Source organism: Symsagittifera roscoffensis, chromosome 3 (assembly GCF_963678635.1).
Source record: "Symsagittifera roscoffensis chromosome 3, txSymRosc1.1, whole genome shotgun sequence".
Lineage (NCBI taxonomy): Eukaryota > Metazoa > Xenacoelomorpha > Acoela > Convolutidae > Symsagittifera > Symsagittifera roscoffensis.
In genome coordinates, this window is record NC_087064.1 from 38,425,502 (window position 1) to 38,450,747 (window position 25,246).

Genomic DNA, 25,246 nt, shown 5'->3' on the forward strand with positions numbered 1-25,246 from the left:
AAGTTTTTGTAAGTTATTCAAACGATCAATAACTCACAAAAACGTCTAGAAAAAAATTATGTCTAGATTTCACCACGAAATTTGATCTAAGATTATACTGCTTTTATACAAGAAAAATAAAAAAAAGCACTGTTTTTGATTCTTTAACCAAATTGATAAAACTTCAGAGAAACTTCAAAGTTTTTTTGATTTTTTGACCGTTTGTTAAACTTTTTTGAATATTCTCAATATTTACCCTGCCATGTCTAGTTTGGGTTCAATTCAAAGAGCCGGTTTTAGAAACCTCGTTAGCTTATGCGACTGCGCCCAAATTTTCTTACACCAAAAGTTTAAGCCCTAGGAAAAATCAAATTTTTCTTAAAAATTGACTTTTCTCGAAGTACCCTCCCAAATCTGAGGTTGCGTGTTACTTCGAAATGACAGGTTGCTCGAATTCCTTCTGTATAAGCGGCTACGCCTTATTTTCTCACTCAAAAATCTTATGATCTCGGAATTGTGAAATATTTGATATGTTGACAGTTTTGACTTTTCTCGCTTACTATCCTGCCAGATCTGATATTATGTTTAATCAAAACAACAAGTTGTTGAACGCCTAACTTTATAATTGGCTATGCCCAGTTTGATCAAGACGAAAGTTATGGCCTTCCAACAAGACAAAGTTTCGAAATTTTGACAGTTTTTGAAAATTTTTGCCTTACCGCGAAAACTACCGTTTCAATTCTCAGGTTGTGTTCAATCTTGAAATTCGGTTTTGGGAGTGTTTTCTGGTTAAGAGGCGATAACCTGATTTTTGTACAAAAACTTTATGTATTTTGGAAGGTCTATAGACTGTTTCTTGGGACTTCTGACCGTTTTTTAGAAACTTGAATTTTCTTAAAATTTAAACAATCAAATCATCAATTGTAAGAACTAGTTGTTGCTGCGATAGTTGTTGCTGCAGAAGCGGCGACTCCCTTATTTTTTGTAAGAGGAATGTTATCTTATTGGGAAAATTGAATATCTCATAATTTTTCTTACTCATAACTATTTTAATAGGGGAACATTCAAGGTTGTTTAGCAAATTCCAATTTTTGAAATAACTTTTTTTTCGTGCCACATCAGTATAGCAAATTCATTCAGTATCAAACACGCGCATCCAGTTTTAACTTGGCCCCTAGTCGAAAATTTTGGTTCACCGACTTTTTTCAACATTTGAAATTTTTGACTTGAGTTTTTTTTGGGTTGTATCGCGAGTGGTGGGAAGCTCGGCTTCGCTTCTGTGTAAAACGGAAAACCTAATTGCTCAAAAATTTTCGAACAACAATTTCCTCTGGCATTTTTTCTTTTCGGATCAATGGGCTTTTACCAGTTTGTTTTCGGCTTAGGTGCTGGTCGGTAAATAAAAAAACTTTATTTAATACTGGTTGTTTTTCGGCTGTTTTTCTGAAATTAAATTCATTTTGTTCCATTTTTTAAATTTTTTATTTCCGCCTGGTCTCATATTCGCTGTTAAACCGGGCAGACATCTGTTAAATTTTTTTGAGATTTGAGTGCAGCGATATTTTAATTTTTTTTTTCAGATTTATGCTAGTGTAGATTACTCTTTTTATTACTAAACCCTTTGATCAGCAATGAATTGTCGAAAATCAACTAGGCCGTTTCATTGTCTTCTTAGACAGCTTGCGCCTGTGAAACATTCTCAAGATTGCCATTTAGGTGCTCGTTTTAACAACAGTATAACTTGTGCAGTACAAACTTCCTCTTTCAACATGAAACAAAGCAGAAATTTGAGCAGCAATAGTAGCATCCCCAGAAGTATCGACGACAAAGAAATGGCGTTATTGGTAGACAAATACGCCAAATACTCGCCCTCACCTTTGTCGGTACAAAACTTCATTGACTTTGGTAAGCTTCATTTAGCATAGCTTAACTCCACTTCGATTTTAATGTTGAGCGAGACTGTTCGTCATTTTCCAACTAAACAATTGGAAAGACGTCAAAATTGTTTATTTAGTCAGACAAAATAAACAAAAGAAACGCCCCCAGGTTCTTATGTAGCAATAAATGTGACCCCATTATTCAATGTTGCCTATCATTGGCTCATGTTCCTATATAACTTACGCCACCAGAATCTAAATGGCAAACTGATATCTTAGTTATGTTCAGTTAATCATGCATCACGCATTTTGAAGTGAACTTGAACCAGAAGTCGATAATAACATTCGGGTTAGCTTTCCCATGTTAAAATTAGAGTTGAAATTTGGCCTTTAATTTCAGGAAGTCGGGCAGCGACAGAGAAGTCTTCCTATTTCTTTCTGAGAAAAGAAATTCCAGTTAGGCTGGCTAACATCATCAAAGAAATTTCTTACTTGCCACCGAGGTTGCTCAAGATGCCGTCCATCGATCTAGTTCGATCGTGGTTGGTTTGTTGGCTTAGTTTCTATCTATTTTTTTTTTCAAATTGTGGCTAGGAACTAAATGGCAGTTCTGAAGTGTCGACAAGTGTTATTTAAGTATATAGTTGTAAGACAGATATATTTAGGTACTTATTGAGTCTACGAGAGTGCCTGGAATTCAGTACTAATGAAAATCCTTCTCCCAAAGCTGTCAAAAAGTAAGAAATCTTTGCAAGTCTTATAAATTAAAATGGTTTAACTGACCTAAATATGGTTTCCCTAAAATCTTCAACAAGAGAAACTATCGCAGAACTGTAAACGTAGGTCTCGATCGACGTTGGTTGTAGGTCGATCTACAGTGGTCAGCCTTAGTTAAGCATCGCTTAGCAAGTGAGGGGCTTTTTTCCGAAAGAAATAGCAATTCTGTTGATAAATGTATACATTATGTACACAGGCGAGCTTGCGAGATGATCAGTCCACTTTTTTTCCATCAAACTCCCCTTTTTTCGAGCAACAATTATGTAAATAGTAGTTTGAAACGTTAGCGTATTTGAGAGGATTCGACCCGCTCACCACTGCCCGGAACAATAGTGTTCACCTTTTTACACCAAAGCAATTTTTTCTAATGACGCCTAGGATTTTCTGGATGTGAGGAACTTCTGTGCCGCAGCTAAAATTTAAAGGCTAAACCTGTTTTTACGCTCTCTTTGAAAGGTTATGGCCAAAATCGCGGTTTTAAGCACGTGCTCCCCTCTTTAAATTAGTATATAATTGCGGAGCAGAAATTATTCGCTAAGTGCGTAGTGTTTTGGGAGAGCTCGGATCAATTGGTCGACCTGAAAGTTTCGAATTTTTGAAAATTCCTCCCACCCCCCTCTTTCGTCGGGAAAACCCTAGACTCGCACATGGTTTGAAAGGCATTCTTTATACAATTTTCAAGCTATCATCATCTTGAGCTCAAATATAAAAAGAGATTTAAGGTAATCATTTCATAGTTTCCTGGAAGTTGGTAGTTTGTTGGCCTAAGTTGTGCTCGACTCTATGCTTCTCTTGATGATGCTTAAGGTGAAAACACGTTGAAATAATCTGAAACTGAAAGCGATTATTTCCTTTCCAAGTTGAATTAAATTACCTTTCCAAGTTGAATTAAGGCACGCTAATTGGTCCATATAGTTGTTGCACTCAAATTATCTCGAGCCTTTTGGTTTAATCCTTGCCAATTGGAGCGAAAGTTAAACTGTAACATTTTACTAGGGAAAAGGCGATCCGTTAGTATGTGGATCCTACTGAGGCATCCGACTACTGGAACATGCAACAAAATTGATAAAAATAAACGACAAACAATTTGGTTTTATGGATGTTAGATCAACTACCGATGCCGTTTTTCTTATTAGATAATTGATGCAATTATTTGCGGAAAAGAGAAAAGCACTGCATCACATTTATTGATCTCGAAAAAGCTTCGACTGTGTCCATGGTCATTTAGGCAACAGAGAGTTCCCGAAAAACTGGTTACGGCTGATAATGTGTCTATACACCGAGTCGAAAACCAGAGTTTGTGGCATCAGGGATGCATGGATTACTTTGAAGTTGAAGTAGGCTTGCATCAAGGATCAGCTTTTAGCCCATTGTTATTTATAATAGTAATCAAGGAGGCTAGAAAAAACTGTCGTTCCATGGTACCGTGGGATATGCTATCTGCAGATGACCTTGTGATATCAGCTGAAACGGAATCACAGTCTATAGAAAAGTTTAAAACTTGGAGCAAGGCTTTACACTTTAGAGGTTTGAAAGTTAACTTGTACAAGACAAAGCATTTTATTTCAGGCCAAAAGTGCATTTCTCAAAAAAACCGGAAAATTTCCATGCGCTTGTTGTTTAAAGGGAGTCGCCGGCATTTCAAAACACTGCATTTCATCTAATTAATGGGTGCATAAAAATGCAGTGGTCTGAGGAAAATAACCAAACTTAAGACTAATTATGTTTGTGCAAGATGCAATAATCCTTCCAATTATCGCTCAAAACAAAATACGGCTCTAGGATCAACCAATCTGAAACCCTGGAAACTGTCAAAAAATGTTTCTATCTGGTGACATGATTTCCGGTGAAAGTAACGCATTACGTGCATCATCGGTCAGAATAGCAGCTTTCTGGACGAAATGGCGCGAGATTGTGCCTCTGCTGCTGAATATTGAATTGATTACAAGGGGTCATATCGACGGAGTTTGTCCCCGGCCTGTTCTCATTTACTGCATTGAAACTTGGGCGCAGCATGGCTTACAGGAGTCACTTACGAAGACAGAGTTAGGAACGAAGTAGTAATTAAAATGACCGGTCTGATTGATCTGACAAGCTACAAGTGCTGTCACGGCTAGGACGGTTTGGCCTTAATAATCGAAGAAAAAATGACCATGCGTCAAAACCAACAGACTGTGTTCCAGTCCCAGGGAAAAGACCATTAGGAAGACCTCAAAACGCTGCATCGATTGTGTTAAACGAGACCTGAATTTTTTAAACCTCAAAACCACACTGACTTGATTCAAGGCATAGAAAAAACGTGTTTTTTTTCCATCAACTAACTTGAATGCAATTCAGAATGCCCTAATCTGATTGCTGTAATTGGTCAAGCTATCCAAATATACCATTGCTTACGCATTTACTGAATATCCAACCCCACCACTATGGAAAAACGGGCAATAATCGGATTAGTAATATAAGTAGTAGTTGTAGTAACTCAAGTTATAATTTTTATTACTCGCTGTCGCGACCATTCGAAAAATGTGGAGGAACTTGTATTCGGGTGTGTTCTAGTTTTTCCCACAAAAAATCAGGTAACTCAAGTAATCATTGATATGGGTCGAGTGATATGTCATATCAAAGCCCTCTCAGTCGTGATTGAAACGACATTTAAACCTTGTGATTTGTTTTTCTCAGTTCCGAGAAAAACCAGTCCGAAATTTTCTGATTTCGGTCTAATTTCAAGATAATAAGGTGAGGCTGAGCAGGCTTACAAAAGCTGATTTATGCTTAATTTAACCTTTTTCAAGTAAAGTTGATTTTGGAGTTTTAGCGCCAATTTGTAAATCAAAAGCTTCAAATTTTGAAAATTTTCTGCAAAAAAAAGTATTTGAAGATTTTTATTTAGTTATTTTTTTTTACAAAAACTGTTTTCCAATTGGCCTATTTCTATGAATGTCGAATATGCCTAAGTCTAATTAATGTTTAATTTTATTGCTAATTTCAACTAGTGTTTGCGAAAGGTAGATTTGCCTCTGTGATAAACATCATGACACGAGCTTCATCCGTTTGCATTAAGCGCGTTGTGGATGGTAGGTATTACCGAAGTGTATGTCTTCTCTCAGGCGGCCGCAGTATAGTGGTTAGAGCCTTAATCGATTATTTATAGTATATTAATTTAATTTGAAAGTTGAACACCTTAATTACCAGTGGGTTAGGGGATCATAGGGAGGGTTAGCTTATTGTAATCTTACCAACTCATCGAGATAGATTTCCGCTTTTCTACTACCATCGTATTAGGCCTCAATTGCATTCACTTTGATGATTTTTTGTGCCTTGAAACATCGGAGAGGAACTTTCCGAGCACCCAGATTCTTAGACTGGAACATTGGTTTGTGTTCAACGATTTTCTCCAGTTTTTACACATCAACATAATAGATCTGCCATCAAACTTCAAGCGTTTAATACGAAACTTGCTACAGGAGCACTCCAGAACCTTATACAGTCTGCACAGAACTTGTACCTGGTACTTGCAGTGCCGATGCTGCTCATGTGTTTGCTAAACTAATTTAGTAAATATCTGTGAAATAATTTTTTTCTAACACCGCTGTTTTTTTTGTTAAATTTTTAACTTGTTCATGAAATTGCCACTCTCATTTGAGTAATTTAAGTTTTTTACTACTACTTCTACTCCTACTAGCGCTGCCGAGTCGAATGTTTGAAGGTAGTTGGTGAAAAACCGTTTTTGGAACGCATTTGCCTATTTTCGTATAGTAAAACTGAGAAACACGGTTTTTCGATAACTATTCCGATTCTGGATGAAAAAAACGAAAATGGCTCGGAAAAAAGCGAAAAATTTTCGAAAAAAAGAACGATTTTCCAGTTTTTTCATTAAAATCATCAAACACCGTTTTCTAGTTAAGTCTTATCCTTTTTGGTAATTTTGGAAATTAGTCCATTCATAGATAAAGCTCGGTAAGGTTTTTTTAAATGAGCAAAAAGTGATAATCAGAAGTTAAGAAAGTTCTGGCACCAGAACCTCAAATTAGTGCCAAAATTGTCAAAGATTTAAAATCCCATATCTTTCGAACTTATGCATCTTTTTCATCCATACTCATTGAAAGCATCCTCAATGATCATTTAAATGTTTTAAAGTCGGACCTCCGAATTTCAAACTCTAGCACTTTAATGAGCTTTGGTCGGTTATTATTTCGCATCGTAAGTCAAAAAAATGCAACTCAATAAAATGGGCTAGCTGGAAAATCGAGTTTCCGAACTTTTCCTGTGCAACAAAAAGTTTGATGAACTCAAAAACTATCACTGCTGCTACAAAATTTTGAAGACAGCATCATTTTTACCGACTTTTTTATCATAGGAAAGTTTTTTATGACAGTCCGTTTTACCTACCAGAATTCAAAACCTAGCGATCAAGGTAATAAAAGTAACTAATTTCGTACAAGACTCGTTTCTTTTTTTTGCAAAATTTCGAATGGCACCAAATACATGAAAAAAGTTGGCTCAAATTAATGTGTGCTATTTCAGGTTACTGAAGGTTTTTATCAGTCTGTTTGGTCTGAAACATATCTATAGACGAGAATCTCAAATCAATCATTCATTTTTTTCAAGAAAAAAGTCTCAGAAAAGAGAAATTGGCTCTCAACAAATTTATTGACTGGATATGGAGCAAAGAATGAAAAATTCATTTAAAAAAAAACTGAATCGCTTTTCAAGCTAATTTAGACTCTAAGGCAAACTTAAAAACGTGTCTTTTGCTCTTGTTTTGTTTTTATTTTTGTTTTTGTCATTTTAAAAATTTTCTAGCTTTAAGCTCGGCAAAAGTCGAAAATATGGAAGGATCCAAGTAAAACTCAGCCAAAAAAGGTAATCATTGAGATTCTCTAGTCATTCAACTCATGATGATCACAAAAATTGGATTTTTTCAGATTACTGAACGTTTTTATCAGTCTTTTTGGTCTGAAGCATATCTATAGACAAGAGTTCTCAAATAAATCTTTTATTTTTTAATGAGAAAGTTCTCAGAAAAAAGAAATTGGCCCTCTACAAATTTATTGACTGGATATGGAGCAAAAAATCATTAAAAAATGAATCGATTTTCAAGCTAGAATAGACTGTAAGACAAACTAAAAAACGTGTCATTTATTCTTGTTGTGTTTTTATTTTTGTTTTTTCATCATCTTTGGAAACTTCTAGCACTAAGCTCGGCAAAAGTCGAAAATATGGAAGGCCCCAAGTAAAAATCAGCCAAAAAAGGTAATCATCGAGATCTTTTAATCATTCAACTGATGATCATACAGAAAAAATGACTTTTGAACTTCTGCAGTGTTAATTGAATTATTGGGTTATCATTGAGCTCCTGGTAGTAATCAAGATCATTTCTGATCGATATATACTATCTCACTAAATTGAAGATATATACAAAATTTTGCTCGCTGTTTATTCTCCTAATATGCCAAGTCAAACTATTCTGATAGAATAACCAGCCATTTTTTCAATTGAGCTGAACACTGAAGGATTGATTCTAGCAGTTACTCTAAAAATTTTCCAATCAAAAAATAACATCTCAAATGAAACAATTAAAAATTTTGTTTTCTTTTTTGTTTAGTTTTTTTCATTGTTTTTTATAGAGAGATACGTTTTCCTCTTAATTGGCGCAAAGTAAAGCACGCCTGAAGTTTTTTTGAAAAAGGATAAATAAAAATTCCTGGCCGAGTAATTTTTGTTTTTGATTGAACCTAAGTGTTCACCTGAAAAAAGCTCGGAGAAAATAAAATATCAAGCAAAAAAGGCTAACAAGGCTTTAGAAATCAAGAATCTTACTTTTTAAGGAATTAAGTGTTCGCACTGGTTGATACTGATGGTTTAGGAGTCACTAATATATTTCGACCTGATCACTAAAATCTTATGAAAACAAATAAGAATGTTTCTGTTTTCGCTTTTCTCACCCTTGTTTTTTAATCCTATTAGGAAGATACAATTCCTCCGGATTTTTTGTTGTTGCAAACTAACGGACACAAAAATGTTTTCAAAGAGGGCCAAAAAATCCTGGCCAATCAGAGCGCGACCAGGATTTTGATTGACACCTTAAAATTTACCGGAGAAAAAAATATCAAAAAGTTAAGGCTAACAAGAGTTTAGCAATCAAGAATCTTGCTTTTTTCAAATAAATTTTCACATTCGTTAATATTGATTGTTGATGAGTCACTAAAAGGTTCCCACTTGATCAATAACGTCTCTTGAAAACAAAGAAAAATTAACCTGAAAAAAGCTATGAGAAAAAAGTATCATGAAAATAAGGCTAAAAAAATTTAGCAATTCACAATTTTGCTTTTTAATCAATTCAGTCTTCGCACTGGTTGATACTGATGTTTTAGGAGTCACTAAAACATTTCGAATCAATCGATATTATCTCATGAAAAAAAAATAATTTTCCCTTTTCTTACCCTTAGTTTTTACTCTTTACTGGGAGTTACATTTCCGCCCGAAAATTTTTATTGGCCTAATTAACGGACAGCCAAACAAGAATCCAGGCCTGGCAAAGCCCGACCAGGGTTTTGATAGAAACCTAAGAATCCACCTGAAAAAAGCTAGAAATGAAATTAGCAACGAATTAAGGCTAACAAGAGCTTAGCAATCAAGAATTTCTTGCTATTTGGACAAACGCAGAGCGCTCTGTTTTTGTTCGATTTTGATTTTATTTTCACTAGAATTTTATGAATAGTTATTGAGCAATTCCTAAGTGAGTAATAAGGAGGTTTTATAGTTTTACTACTTTTGTAGTTTCAATTTACAAACAAACAAAATAATTTCGAATGAACAGTTGAATTTGTGTTTGATCTATTGCAGAACTTGTCAGCAATAATTAATTTTTAAAAGATCTTCAACGGGCAGTCTGCACAATTTTCATGTTCAAATTGATAGAAACGGTTAAAAAATAATAAAGATTTTGGCTAGTTCGTTTTTCATAGTATTACTAGCACTGTAATCAAAAAAAGGAAAAATGCCCATTCAAAAAAGGGGCTCCCCAGTTTTGACCTTAGAAGACTAAAATATGGAAGGTGCTTCATGTCGAAAAAAGGGTTGCCGAGTCGAAAAAATGAAAGCACCTTCATTTTTCCGACCCTGCCTACGATACTTCTAGTGCTACTACTACTACTACTACTACTACTACTACTTATTTTGTTTCGGTATTCAGTGATATTACACTATTTTAAAGCCTATTGAAATGTTAGTGACATCTTTTGAACAAACCGTATTTTCAATTGAAAGTCAAGAAATAATTGAATCACGCTCAAAATGGCCAGGTATTAAAAATTTTCATGTATCGATAAACGACGTTTAATCGAATCGCATTCGCGTGGAGAAGATTATATAGCTTTGGCCGACTGTTTGGGAATAAATCGGAACACTGCGTATACAATTATGCGGCGTGGGAGATATGAAAATTTACCACAAGGTAGATCATACAATCGCGAAAAATTGACGAAGTTATTATGAGCGCTATTGACATTCTGGAGGGCAATCCACTGATGACATTGCAGCAAGTGAATTTTGCGTTGAGAGCGCGGTTACCCAAAAAACCCCATTTTACCCAACAAGCACTATCAAAAGCATTAGAAGGGAGAATGATCACTTTCAAAATTGCGAGAGATTGTCCTGCAGAGCGTAACAGCGAAGAAAATATAGAAGATCGATACAACTATGCAATGTGGATCATGAGCCCTGACGTCATAAGTTTGCGAAAAAATTTTGTGGATAAATTTGGTGTAAATATCCACATGCGGCGTACTCAAGGGCGATCTGCTAAGGGTGACGGAGTATATAGAAAGATCAGTGCCCATAAAAGACCCAATGTTACAATCTGTTGCGCAGTTTCCACGGAAGGCCTTTTGCATTATCAGGTAATTCGAGGTGGAATGAAGGAGGAAATTTTCAAAAATTTTCTCAAAGATCTATGTGGAAACATTATCCTTGACGAACGGAACGATGTTGATGGTTTCTGCATTTTTGACAATGCTCCCGGGCACAGAGGAATCGAAGATATGGACCTTAGTGGAATATTCCCTCTGAGGAATCTCCCAAAGTTCAGCCCATTTCTAACTTTGGTTGAAGCTGCAATTTCGTGCTGAAAAGCGGCTATGAAACAAAAAATGCAAGAAGAGGTAGATTTGTTCATCAACGCTGATGCTTTGAAGGAGCCAGGACAAGCACTTCAGGATTACCGTTTCCGTTATGTCAAATCCATTGTGGAACGAACAAGTTGTGAGATTGCCCCACAGAAATGTGTTGGTTGGTACAATCATACGATGACTTATATCCCGGATTGTTTTGCCAGGAATAAAATAGATGGATGAACAATGGATGTTGCATAAAAACCGTTGATACTGTATATTATATTCTGTTTTTATTCGTTTGAAATAAGATGTTTTCAATTGAAGTCACTTGTGAGCACTCCATCGTTTTTCTATTCTTTAGAACTTAAGAAATAAATGGTCTTTCAATAGAAGTTACCTTTAATTCTTTTCAAATAACCGATTGTTCAATAGGCTTTGAAAAGGTGTAAACTGCAATTTTAGTAAACAGCAAAGAATTACCAGCGTTGCTCACGTTAGAAGGAAAGGTTGCAAAAATCAGTTGTTTTGACTATTTCCCTGATCTAAATAGCTGTTTGACAACTGTGCGTCTGCTGATGCTTTGAATATATTAGTTTCTCGTAACAGTAAAAAACGAATCCATAAAACGCGTGAAAAAATGAGTGAAATCCCGTCTACTTAAGGTTATACTGCATTTTTTTACAAGGAGCCAGTAGAATATGCAGTATAATCCTGCGTAGACGGGATTTCAATGCATTTTTACCGAGAGTTCCAAATTGATCTAGATCTCTCGGCAGAATCTAACCGCAGCTCTGAGGATTATCAAATCAGCCGCCTGTGGAACAGAAAACTAAAGTTCGAAGCTGTCTCGGTATGTTTTTAGAATCCCGAGCTAGATACAAAACCATCCTTAACAAACTTTAAAGCCTGGACTAATTTCTTGTCCGAGGGCCATTTCAAGATTCTTTATCACCGAAATAACCCCAATACTAAATATTAGTTCTTAGGTTTAATAAGCTCTTAGTCCTGAAGCTTGGCAAAAATGCACAGAAGAAACGGCAAACATTTTTTTGTCAATATTTTTTATTTGATTTGCATAAATTTTTGTCGGTTTTCTGTTTAGATTCACAGAAGCAGTGACCAGAATTAGAAATCGGCACAACACAGTTGTCAAAACAGTAGCGGAGGTTAGGTTCATTTGTCACCGCATTCTGTTATATGAAGGAATTATAGTGCCTTCTAGATTTTAACTAGGCTAGGTAGTGCTCGAGGCGGGAATTATTATGGTTGCAATGATTGTAAATCTAGCAATAAGCTGATTTTCAAGATCAAGTTATCAAACATCCCTCCAACTCTCTTAGGCTAATTGTTGTGATAAACTGATTAAATAGTTCCAGAAAGGAATGATAGTCAAGTTGATCTTCCGAAGTACAAGAAGTCAAAAAAGCTGTCAACTCTAACCCCGAAGAAATGGATATTCCTGACACGATAAGGAATCTACTGAACCTCATTGAAATTCAACTAACAAAAATTCAAATACTAGAAGAGAAGCAAAAAAGTACTGTCATAATACGAACAATATTCTCGAATTGTCCAATCGAGTTAGAGAAAAACCGTGCTTGATGTTCGTCAGCTTAGAATATGGACCAAACCCTCTATCCGATATTCTGCAATTGTTGAAAAAAAATCTGGAAATAAATGTCAATGAAAGAAACATTGCAGCCTGTCATCCCTTGAGTAGTAACCCCAAATCACCTATTAATATTAATTTCCTTTTCCATGCGGACAGAGATATTGTATGGAGAAAATCGTGGCTGAAATCAGTACGAACTTCACGGTACTTGTCAATCCTTGTTGAGGAATGCATTGCACCATGTCATGTCATAGACAGATAAAAGTGAAAGCAAGGCGTTTATGGAGTTCGAGTAAACCCACAAACAAAATGCTTACGCTAGAGATCCAGTTAACCCTTCTAATGATGCGGGGCAAATGAAATCTCCGCAATGAATATCTTAGTTATAAGCTGATTTTCAAGATAGCAATAAGCTGATTTTCAAGATCAAGTTATCAAACATTCCTCCAACTCTCTTAGCCTAATTGTTGTGATAAACTGATTGAATAGTTCCAGAAAGGAATGATTGTCAAGTTGAACTTTCCAAAGTACAAGAAATCAAAAAAGCTATCAACTCTAACCCCGAAGAAATGGATATCCCTGACACGATAAGGAAACTACTGAACCTCATTGAAATTCAACTAACAAAAGTTCAAATACTAGAAGAGAAGCAAAATAGTATTGTCAAAATTAGTTCATAATACGAACAATAATCTCGAATTATCCAATCCAGTTGGAGAAAAACGGTGCTTGATGTTCGTCAACTTAGAATATGGACCAAACTCTCTATCCGATTTTCTGAAATTGTTGAGAAAAAATCTGGAACTAAATCTCAATGAAAGAAACATTGCAGCCTGTCATCCCTTGAGTAGTAACCCCAATTCACCTATTATTGTTAATTTCATTATCCATGTGGACAGGGATATTATATGGAGAAAATCGTGGCTGAAATCAGTACTTGTTGAGGAATGCCTTGCACCATGTCAGACAGATAGAAGTCGAAGCAATGTGTTTATGGAGTTCGAGTATACACCCACAAAAAAAAAGCTTACGCTAGAGATTCAGTTAACCCTTCTAATGATGCGGTGCAAATAAAATCTCCACGAACTGAACTCGTTTGTGCTAAAAATTGTACAAAAAGAACTATCTCACCGTCCAATTGTTGAAAAAGAAGACAATGACGACAATGCACTGGATATCATAAACTGGTTGGACTGTCTAGAAACACCAAAACCTCCGCCGATGTAGGGAAAACCAGGCACTGTAGTATCATCTTATAGTAGATCAAAAAGAAAGTGCGCAATGTCCTCAAGTGATGAAGATCAGCAGAAAGAGCTAACAGAGAGCATCATCAAAGGATTAGTACCTGAAATCATCAAAGCTCTACAAGCTGAGAAAAGTTAGCTTGAAACATCTCTCCAACCAATGAAAATTCCTGAAATCAAAATGATAATCCCTTTAAAAAAAGTAAGGATCAGAATGATAGTTGTCCTGGTGCTAAAATTTCAATAATGCATTTGAACATTGGATTTTTTGGAAACATTTTGAAGATTGAGAGGCGATAATATAGTGTCTTGAGTCTCATCATGTTACTTGTTTGTCTGAGACATGGCTTAAACTGGACGATGATCCCCAATTTTTCTTGTAAAAGGCTATGAAGAATTCAAGTCTGAAGCAGATGACTACAGAGGGGAGGTGGGTTGATACAATCACTTGAAGGATGTTCGATTGTGAAAGACAATTATGTATCATTGGACGACGCAATATCTGCTAATCTGAGTAAGAAGATTAAGCTTCAACTTAACTTTTATTTACAATAAGCCAAGAAACTACAACTTGCAGTTCATTGAAGATTTGGATAACCTACTAGAAAACTAATCATTTGAATCCATACCGCATGTTTTGTGTGGAGATTTCAATTGATGTATCAAAACAAAATCTCTTAAACACATAATTACAATTATACAGTCGAATCGAACGGTTTTGAACTCTTATCAAAGAGGCCGAAGCGCGTAACTGATCACTCGGCTACATGTATTGACCATTTTGCCATCAAAAATTTAAATACTGCAGCTGCGACAATTTTAAAACATGAAAATTTTAGCGATGACTGTCCAAAAACTGTTTGTTTCCCCCTTAAAAATCTATTGAACAGTCCATCTTGAATTTTTTAGAGATGTTTTTTTTTGCAAAAGATCGAGAACAAACTGAAAAATATCTTTTTCTGCTACAACACAAACTGAGCTAACTAGTTGTACCGGACGATGCGAATGCATCCTTCAATGATTTTAGAAATATCTTCATAGAAGCAGTCAACAAATTCCGTGCAGTTAGGAAGTTGAATCAGGGCTATAAATTATCAAATTTTTTCAGTAATCGCATTTGAATTTTACGAACTAAAGGAAATCAGGCGCACACAACCCGGATAAATGATTAAGTGAACGCAGAGAAAAAAACTAGTTTCAATTTATTGCGGTAAGTTGAAAAAGAGACTAAGATCAATTTAAAAATTGTTTCAGACTCAAAACAGACGTTTAAGTTATTAAATGATCCAAAGGTCAGCGTATTCAAGTCTGAAACTTTAGTTGAGATAACGTGCGCTGAGTTCGGCGCAATTCGTACCAAGCAAGTGATAGTAGAAATTTCAAATGACTTTTTTTTACATCAATTGTTTTGATTATCACTAGAAATCTGAAAGCCTTGCACCATTAATGAGGAATGCCTTGCATCATGTGATAGACAGATAAAAGTGGTAGCAAGGCGTTTAGGAGTTTCAGTGTTCACCCACAAACAAAATTATTACACTAGAGTTACAGTTAACCCTTGTAATGATGCGGTGCAAATAAAATCTCCACGAACTGAACTCGTTTGTGCTAAAAATTGTACTAAAAGAACTATCTCACCGTCCAATTGTTGAAGAAGAAGACAATGACGACAATGCACTGGATATCAGAAACTGGGCGGACTGTCTAGAAAATCAAAAACTCCACCGATGTAGCGAAAACCAGGCACTGTACGATCTTTTAGTAGATCAAAAAGAAAGTGCGCAATGTCCCCCATTGATGAAGATCAGCAGAAAGAGCTAACAGAGAGCATCATCAAGAGATTGGTACCTGCCTTTTGATGATCCCTTCGAAAAAAAAGTAAGGATCAGAATGATAGTTGTCCTGGTGCTAAAATATCAATAATGCAAGTGAACATTAGATCTGTTTGGAAAGGTTTTGAAGATTGAGAGGTGCCAATATACTGTCTTGAGTCTCCTTCTCATGTTCTTTGTCTGTCTGACACATGGCTTAAACTGGACGATGATCCCTCAATTTTTCTGGTAAAATGTTATGACGAATTTATGTCTAAAGCACGTGACTTCGTTGGGGAGGTGGGTTGATACAAACACTTGAAGGATATTCGACTGTAAAAGATCAATCTGTATCATTGGACGACGCAATATCTGCTAATTTGAATGTAAGAGGATTAAGCTTTAACTTAATCTTTATTTACAATAAGCCAAGAAACAACAACTTGCAGTTCCTTGAAGATTTGGATAACCTACTAGAAAGCTAATCATTAGAATCCATACCGCATGTTTTGTGTGGAGATTTGAATTGATGTATCAAAACAAAATCTCTAAAGGCATAATTACAATTATACAGTCGAATCGAACGGTTTTGAACTCTTATCAAAGAGGCCGACGCGCGTAACTGATCACTCGGCTACATGTATTGACCATTTTGCCATCAAAAGTTTAAATACTGCAGCTGCGACCATTTTAGAACATGAAAATTTTAGCGATGACTGTCCAAAAACTGTTTGTTTCCCCCTTTAAAATCTATTGAACAGTCCATCTTGAATTTTTTAGAGATGTTTCTTTTGCAAAAGATCGAGAACAAACTGAAAAATATCTTTTTCTGCTACAACACAAATTGAGCTAACTATTTGTACCGGACGATGCGAATGCATCCTTCAACGATTTTAGAAATATCTTCTTAGAAGCAGTCAACAAATTCGATGCAGTTGGGAAGTTGAACCAGGGCAATAAATTATCAAATTTTTTCAGTTATCGCATTTGAATTTTACGAACTAAAGGAAATCAGGCGCACAAAACCTGGATAAATGATTAAGTCAACGCAGAGAAAAGAACTAGGTTCAATTTATTGTCGTAAGTTGAAAAAGAGACTAAGATCAATTTAAAAATTGTTTCGGAGACTCAAAACAGACGTTTAAGTTATTAAATGATCCAAAGGTCAGCGTGTTCAAGTCTGAAAATTTAGTTGAGGTAACGTGCGCTGAGTTCGGCGCAATTCGTTCCAAGCAAGTGATAGTAGAAACTTCAAAGACTTTTTTACAACAGTTGTTATGATTATCACAAGAAATCTGAAAGCCTTGCATCATTAATGAAGAATGCCTTGCATCATGTGATAGACAGATAAAAGTGATAGCAAGGCGTTTAGGAGTTTCAGTGTACACCCACAAACAAAATGATTACACTAGAGTTACAGTTAACCCTTCTAATGGTGCGGTTCAAATAAAATCTCCACGAACTGAACTCGTTTGTGCTAAAAATTGTACAAAAAGGACTATCTCACCGTCCAATTGTTGAAGAAGAAGACAATGACGACAATGCAATGGATATCAGAAACTGGGCGGACTGTCTAGAAAATCAAAAACTCCACCGATGTAGCGAAAACCAGGCACTGTACGATCTTTTAGTAGATCAAAAAGAAAGTGCGCAATGTCCCCCATTGATGAAGATCAGCAGAAAGAGCTAACAGAGAGCATCATCAAGAGATTGGTACCTGCCTTTTGATGATCCCTTTGAAAAAAAAGTAAGGATCAGAATGATAGTTGTCCTGGTGCTAAAATATCAATAATGCAAGTGAACATTAGATCTGTTTGGAAAGGTTTTGAAGATTGAGAGGTGCCAATATACTGTCTTGAGTCTCCTTCTCATGTTCTTTGTCTGTCTGACACATGGCTTAAACTGGACGATGATCCCTCAATTTTTCTGGTAAAATGTTATGACGAATTTATGTCTAAAGCACGTGACTTCGTTGTGGAGGTGGGTTGATACAAACACTTGAAGGATATTCGACTGTAAAAGATCAATCTGTATCATTGGACGACGCAATATCTGCTAATTTGAATGTAAGAGGATTAAGCTTTAACTTAATCTTTATTTACAATAAGCCAAGAAACAACAACTTGCAGTTCCTTGAAGATTTGGATAACCTACTAGAAAGCTAATCATTAGAATCCATACCGCATGTTTTGTGTGGAGATTTGAATTGATGTATCAAAACAAAATCTCTAAAGGCATAATTACAATTATACAGTCGAATCGAACGGTTTTGAACTCTTATCAAAGAGGCCGACGCGCGTAACTGATCACTCGGCTACATGTATTGACCATTTTGCCATCAAAAATTTAAATACTGCAGCTGCGACCATTTTAGAACATGAAAATTTTAGCGATGACTGTCCAAAAACTGTTTGTTTCCCCCTTTAAAATCTATTGAACAGTCCATCTTGAATTTTTTAGAGATGTTTCTTTTGCAAAAGATCGAGAACAAACTGAAAAATATCTTTTTCTGCTACAACACAAATTGAGCTAACTATTTGTACCGGACGATGCGAATGCATCCTTCAACGATTTTAGAAATATCTTCTTAGAAGCAGTCAACAAATTCGATGCAGTTGGGAAGTTGAACCAGGGCAATAAATTATCAAATTTTTTCAGTTATCGCATTTGAATTTTACGAACTAAAGGAAATCAGGCGCACAAAACCTGGATAAATGATTAAGTCAACGCAGAGAAAAGAACTAGGTTCAATTTATTGTCGTAAGTTGAAAAAGAGACTAAGATCAATTTAAAAATTGTTTCGGAGACTCAAAACAGACGTTTAAGTTATTAAATGATCCAAAGGTCAGCGTGTTCAAGTCTGAAAATTTAGTTGAGGTAACGTGCGCTGAGTTCGGCGCAATTCGTTCCAAGCAAGTGATAGTAGAAACTTCAAAGACTTTTTTACAACAGTTGTTATGATTATCACAAGAAATCTGAAAGCCTTGCATCATTAATGAAGAATGCCTTGCATCATGTGATAGACAGATAAAAGTGATAGCAAGGCGTTTAGGAGTTTCAGTGTACACCCACAAACAAAATGATTACACTAGAGTTACAGTTAACCCTTCTAATGGTGCGGTTCAAATAAAGTCTCCACGAACTGAACTCGTTTGTGCTAAAAATTGTACAAAAAGAACTATCTCACCGTCCATTTGTTGAAGAAAAAGACAATGGCGACAATGCACTGGATATCAGAAACTGGGCGGACTGTCTAAGAATCAAAAACTCCACCGATGTAGCGAAAACCAGGCACAGTACGATCTTTTAGTAGATCAAAAAGAAAGTGCGCAATGTCCCCCATTGATGAAGATCAGCAGAAAGAGCTAACAGTGAGCATCATCAAAAGATTGGTACCTGCCTTTTGATGATCCCTTTGAAAAAAAGTAAGGATCAGAATGATAGTTGTCCTGGTGCTAAAATATCAATAATGCAAGTGAACATTAGATCTGTTTGGAAAGGTTTTGAAGATTGAGAGGTGCCAATATACTGTCTTGAGTCTCCTTCTCATGTTCTTTGTCTGTCTGACACACAGCTTAAACTGGACGATGATCCCTCAAATTTTCTGGTAAAAGGCTATAACGAATTTATGTCTAAAGCATGTGACTTCGTTGGGGAGGTGGGTTGATTTAAACACCTGAAGGATATTCGACTGTAAAAGATCATTCTGTATCATTGGACGACGCAATATCTGCTAATTTGAATGTAAGAGGGTTCAGCTTAAACTTAACCCTCATTTACAATAAACCAAGAAACAACAACTAGCAGTTCATTGAATGTTTAGTTAACATATTAGAAACCTATTTGAAAGAATCGATACCGCTTGTTTTGTGTGGAGATTTCAACGATGATATATCAAAACAAAATCTCTTAACACATAATTACATTTATACAGTCGAATCGAACGATTTTAAACTCTTATCAAAGGGGCCGACGCGCGTAACTTATCACTCGGCTACATGTATTGACCATTTTGCCATCAAACATTTGAATACTGCAGCTGCGACAATTTTAAAACATGAAAATTTTAGCGATGACTGTCCAAAAACTGTTTGTTTCCCCCTTAAAAATCTACTGAACAGTCCATCTTGAATTTTTTAGAGATGGTTTTTTTTGCAAAAGATCGAGAACAAACTGAAAAATATCTTTTTCTGCTACAACACAAACTGAGCTAACTAGTTGTACCGGACGATGCGAGTGCATCCTTCAACGATTTAAAAAATATCTTCTTAGAAGCAGTCAACAAATTTGGTGCAGTTAGGAAGTTGAATCAGGGCAATAAATTATCAATTTTTTTCATTAATCGCATTTGAATTTTACGAAATAAAAGACATCAGGTGCACAAAATCTGGATAAATGATTAAGCGAACGCAGTAAAAATCACTAGGTTCAAATTGTTGCGTTGCAAAGTTGAAAAAGAGATAAAGATAGCTAAGAAAAAATTTTATCTAAATATAATTAGAAATTGTTTCGGAGACTCAAAACAGACATTTAAGTTTTTAAATGATCCAAATGGTAGCTCGATTAAGTATTAATTTTTTCCTGCGATAACGTGATCTGCGTCCGGCAAATTTGTTTCGAAGCAAGAGATACTAGAAACTTTAAATGACTTTTTTAGAACTGTTACTTTTCCGTTTTGTCGGAGTAAAGTTTCCGTTATAGAAATCTCAAATAACATAGCTAATTTACCAAACAAAACTTCATCTGGTGATGATATCATCGGCAAGATTTTAATTAAGTTCTCGAACATTTACATTGCACCAGTTATCAGTGTTAATAAACCTGTTTTTTTTTACGCAAGAAATATTTTTGGGTCAAAGGCCGACTTAAATAATTATCATCCGATATCTATATCTATACTATATTTAAATGCGAGTGACAGCTATCTCCCATGTTTAAGCATAATAATTTTGCATGTTTAACGAAAGATTTTTTTCATGTTTAAGCTATATCTTACCTTGCAATGCTGAAGATAATTTTTCAATTAGTTTTCCGCAAGGTCATTAATTTCTCAGTATTTTTTTTTCAAGGCAAAATTAAGTCAGTCTGTCTGTCTGTGTACCTGCTTCTTTAATTAAATTGATCATATCTGTCTCCCGTCGCCTAATTTTTTAACTTTCATCTAATATCTATTATTATATATATAAATGCGGGCTTCACTATCTCGCCGTGTTTGAGCTTTTTCAACGTATTATTTGTTTAAATTCAGTGATTATTTCATCAAGTTTGAAATTAGCAACCGAATAGTGGGATAATGCCAGAGTTTTCCCAGGTTTTGCGATTCTGCCCTCCATATATAACCAAATCGTTTTAGTTAACGAGATAGGCAATTTTCGAGAGTTTTCAAAAATTTCTAGAAACTTTAATAAAGAAAAGTTTCTCAATTATTGAAATTATCACTCTGTAGTTGGGTGCTGTCAGGGTACTCTCAGGGGTTGCGAATCTTGCCTCCAGTTCTCACTTCTCAAATCCTTCTAGTTTTCGAGATATGACATTCTTATGATTTTTTCAAAAAGTTTTCAAAAACTTGGATTTTGAAAATTTCGAAAACGATGAAGATCTCAATCCTGTTGTTGGATACTCTGAGGCTACTCTCAAGTGTTGCGAATCTTGACTCTGATTATGGCTGCTCAAATCCTTGTAGTTGTCGAGATATGACGTTTCTTTTTTGGGTTTTTTTTTTCAAAATTTTTCAGAAAAATTAGATATAAAAAATTTCACAACTTGAAAATACCATCTCTGTAGTGAAACTCTGTCAGGGTACTCTCAGGAGTTGTGATTTTGCCCCGGAATATGATTGCTCAAGTCTTTGTAATCTTCGAGATATGACGTTTTTTATTATTTTTTCCGAAATTTTCAAAAAAACCTGCGTTTTTTTATTATTTTCCGAAATTTTCAAAAAAACCGAAATGTTAAAAAATTCCAAGAGTTTCAATTCTCAATCCTGTTTTAAAATCTGTAATGGTACTCTCAGGGAGGGTTGCGAATCTTGCCTCTGAATATGGGTGCTCAATTTTTTTTGTAGTTTTCGAGATATGACGTTTTTTAGGTTTTTTTTTTCAAACTTTTGAGACAACCTAAGTATAAAAAATTTCACAAAACTTGAAATTTTCATCTCTGTTGCGAGACTCTGTCAGGGTACTCTCAGGAGTTGCGAGTTTTGCCTCACAACTTGACTGCTCAAATGCTTGTAGTTTTCCAGATATGACGTTTTTTGTGATTTTTTCAAAAACATTTCATGAAAATTAAATTAATTTTTTGTCAAAGTTTGAGTTTCCTAACCTATAGTTGGGGGGCTGTCAGAGTTATCTCAGGGGTTGCAAATTTTGGCCTCCAATTAAGAGTTTCCAAATCATTTTTGCTTAAGAGATACGACGATTTTTGTGATTTTTTTGGAAATTTTCAGAAAACTCAAATCACAAAATAATTCGTTAAAGTGAAACTCCCAACCCTGTAGTTGTATACTTTTAAAGATTGCGAATATTGCCATCAAAAAAGACTGCTCAAACTTAAGTAGTTTTCGAGATGTGAATAACTTTTTTTGTAGAAAACTGAAGGGGGAGTTTCTCAGAATTTGAATTTCCCACTATTGTAGTTGGGTACTGTTAGAGTACTCTCATGAGTTGCAAATCTTGCGTCCAAATGCGACTGCTCAATTGCTTTCAGTTTCCGAGATGTGACGTTTTTTAGTTCATTTTAAATTTTTCGAAGATATTATATAAAACTTACCACATTTTTATGGTTCTTCAAAGTTTGTATAAAAAACTTCAGTAAAAAAAAAACTTTGCAAAATTTGTAAATACGAACCCTGTAATAAAGTGCTGTCAGCTTACACTAAAATAATAGTTTTTTGAGTTGTTGAAAATTCGAAGCACCGGTGGTGCGTTACACGCTAGTCTCTTTTAATTTTTCAAGTAAAATTTGCGAACGCTCAACAGGGTATACAACAGGGTATATAAATTCTTCGAAAGGTTGAGTCTTTTTACTTGAAACAATTCGGGTTTCATTCAGAGCAGCACTATTTAAGCTCCTTTCGAAGTAATTGAAAAGCTGAGGCTTCAGAAAAATTCTGGAAAATTCAGTTTTTTTCTCGATTTCAAAAAAAGCGTTTGATACCATAGTTCATCAAATTCTGCTTTAAAAACTAGCTTCTTACGGAGTACGTGGATTTGCTCTCGAATGGTTTAAGAGCCATTTGAGTAAGCGTAAACAAAATGTTGAAATAGCCAATATTACTTCTTCGGGGCGAACTGTTTCTTGTGGAGTACCACTAGGATCCATTTAAGGACCTCTGTTATTTTTGATTTAGCCTGCAAAAATATTTTAGAAAATGCACAGGTGTTTCGTTTTCCAGACGATACGAGTATCAGCTCATTGGGCCCTCGTTTTTCTAGTATTGACACTGATCTTGATAACTGGGTATCTGCAAATAAACTAGCCTTAAATATCGATAAAACCGTTCAGCTTACTTTAGGGTGCAAAGCGTCTCGGACTTCTAAAATGAGCTCAACTGCAAATATTTAGGGTTTTTTTACTCAAAATTTTCACTCCAAATACAAATCCAACATGTTTCCTAAAAGCTGGCTAGCTAATGTGGCATTGTATGTAGACTGCGGCCTTTTTTTCGCGAGATCAGTTGATCAGTTATTACAAATCGGATATCAAACTCATTTTGCAATACGTAATTCTTGTTTATGGTTGTTGCAGCTATACAGCTCCTCACCAAATTTTCATATTTCAAAAAAAAAGTTTGAAATTCATTTTTTTCCGTAAACAAAGAGATTTTTCGCTCGACATGGAATACTCTGTTTATGATCTCTTGAAGTTTGTTCTAAGATCTATCAATAATTTTCATTCTAAATGCTATATTAATGATTTGTTAGTTTGAAAGTCCAAAATTTGCAACCCGTAGGGCCGATAAACCACTTTTAAGGCAATCATTTTGTCGCACGAAGCTGGAAAATTTTTCATTTGTTATGGGGCATGGAAGCTTTACATTGCCCTACAATCAAATGGACTACTACCTAATAAAATTGGAAATTTAACAAGAAATGGAATTATAGATTTAGCTCATGTTTTCAGAGATGGATACTTTTTGAAAAATAGTGAATTGAATAATTTTATCTTTTCCTAAGGATCCATGGCTTAGTGGCTAACACATAGGACTTGAACCCCTGGGGTACGGGTTCGGTTCCCGACTGGAACCCTTGATAAATAATGATTGGATAAAGATTGTTGTACAGAGGAAAGGGAAAAAATCAGAGCTATAAGCAGGGTAATCAGGGTAGTAGGGAAAGAAACAAAGGAAGAGGGTAAAGCAAGGTAGGAGGTGGGGATTGAAATGATCGTTAAAAAAAGAGAATTTTTTGCTTGATTTTCAATGCTCTAAAGTTTCACACTCACAGTTCTTTAGTCTAGTGGTAAAATGCTCGATTGGAGTTCCGGAAAAGGGGCTTCGAATCCCAGTCGGACTTTTTTGTTTAATTATTTATAAATTACTAGTATAATAATTATAATGGTTATCATTAATAACTAATTTGGAAACAAATATTCTCGGCTGATATCGTTATTTACCCTTTTCAAGTCGCTATATCTCTCGCTGTATTTTGATTATTTAGTTATATCAGTTTATTTGAGTTGAATTAACTTATTCTTGTTCTTCTGCTTCTAGCCCCCTGATCGATATGTAAGAGAATTATCGCTGTAGTGGGAACCACCTTAGCTTTATCAGTTGTATTTTACTGATAATTTTAGGATATCTTTCTTTTTCTGATCTCTCTCCTTAAAAACTGAAGACAGCTGGCTAGTTGAAAAGTTCAAAGAAAAGTTAGGTAACTCAAGTTAAATTTAATTTGCAACGAAATCGGTTGTTGTATAATTCTGTGCTACTTTCACTGCAACCTGTTGCTGTAAATAATAGTTTCTTCAAAAAAAGGATTTAGCCAATGTTACTGGAATAGATTTCACCCATGTTCCTTTCGCTTAGGGTATTCTTGAGCTGAAAGCGACTAGTGAAATAGACAATGCATCTGATGCCAGTATTCAGTATTTCCTGGACAGGTTCTACATGATGAGGATATCCATTCGAATGTTGCTCCTCCAGCACAGTAGGGAACCAAGAGTTGTTGTTTATAGCCATCCATTATTGCAATGCGGTGAACTGTTTGTGTAAATTGCCTTTGTTTCAGTTTTCATCAGCGAACAAGAAGAAGGTGATGGTTACTATCATTGCGGTTCTTATCTAATCTTATATTTTATCTTTTTTTGAATGAATAAAAAGTTTTCAAGCTCATTTAAAATTCAAGACCCTGAAACAAACTTTTTTCCAGCGCATTTTAAATCCAAGGCCCTGTTAAGCCAAACGTTTTTGCATGAAAATATGCCTCAAATCTCAGAGCCTCTTTCAATTTTAACCGGTCAGTTGATAAACCGCTGAGCCGATAAGCTTTAAATAGTTGATGACGAAGGGTTGTCAATATCAGTGACCTTGAACAATTTAATGCGTGGAACAATTAAGCGTGGAAATCAGTTTTAAACTGAAATCCGACGTCGAAATGAGCTTTTTTTAGGTACATAGAGTTCGTTCAGATTCGTTAACCGAAAATGATATAACCAATTTGTTATTATAGTTTTCATCAAATTTTTTGGACATAGTCAAAAGTGTCATCAATGTAGAGAGCTGTGAAAAGTTCGGACTGACAAAAATTAATTAAAAAGAACAATAGTTCCATTTTTACAGATTTTTGCTTGAAATTTTGTATTTTCAGACAACGCGGAGGCACAACTTTGGTCTGAA

The 25,246-nt window shown here is 35.3% G+C and overlaps 1 protein-coding gene across 2 annotated transcripts in view; it reads left to right on the plus strand.

The window, feature by feature from the left end:
• Nucleotides 1-1,559: 1,559 nt before the first annotated feature.
• Nucleotides 1,560-25,246, plus strand: part of LOC134842820 (pyruvate dehydrogenase (acetyl-transferring) kinase isozyme 2, mitochondrial-like) — a 28,875-nt gene continuing 5,188 nt past the window's right edge. The window contains exons 1-6 of one of the 2 annotated variants that reach the window (XM_063859314.1): nt 1,560-1,884; nt 2,257-2,398; nt 2,522-2,593; nt 11,847-11,910; nt 24,437-24,557; nt 24,639-24,683. In XM_063859314.1, the coding sequence (XP_063715384.1) occupies nt 1,611-1,884; nt 2,257-2,398; nt 2,522-2,593; nt 11,847-11,910; nt 24,437-24,557; nt 24,639-24,683 (718 nt within the window). In that variant the 5' untranslated portion in view covers nt 1,560-1,610. The remainder of the gene's footprint in view (nt 1,885-2,256; nt 2,399-2,521; nt 2,594-11,846; nt 11,911-24,436; nt 24,558-24,638; nt 24,684-25,246) is intronic. The other variant, XM_063859315.1, reaches the window with a different exon arrangement.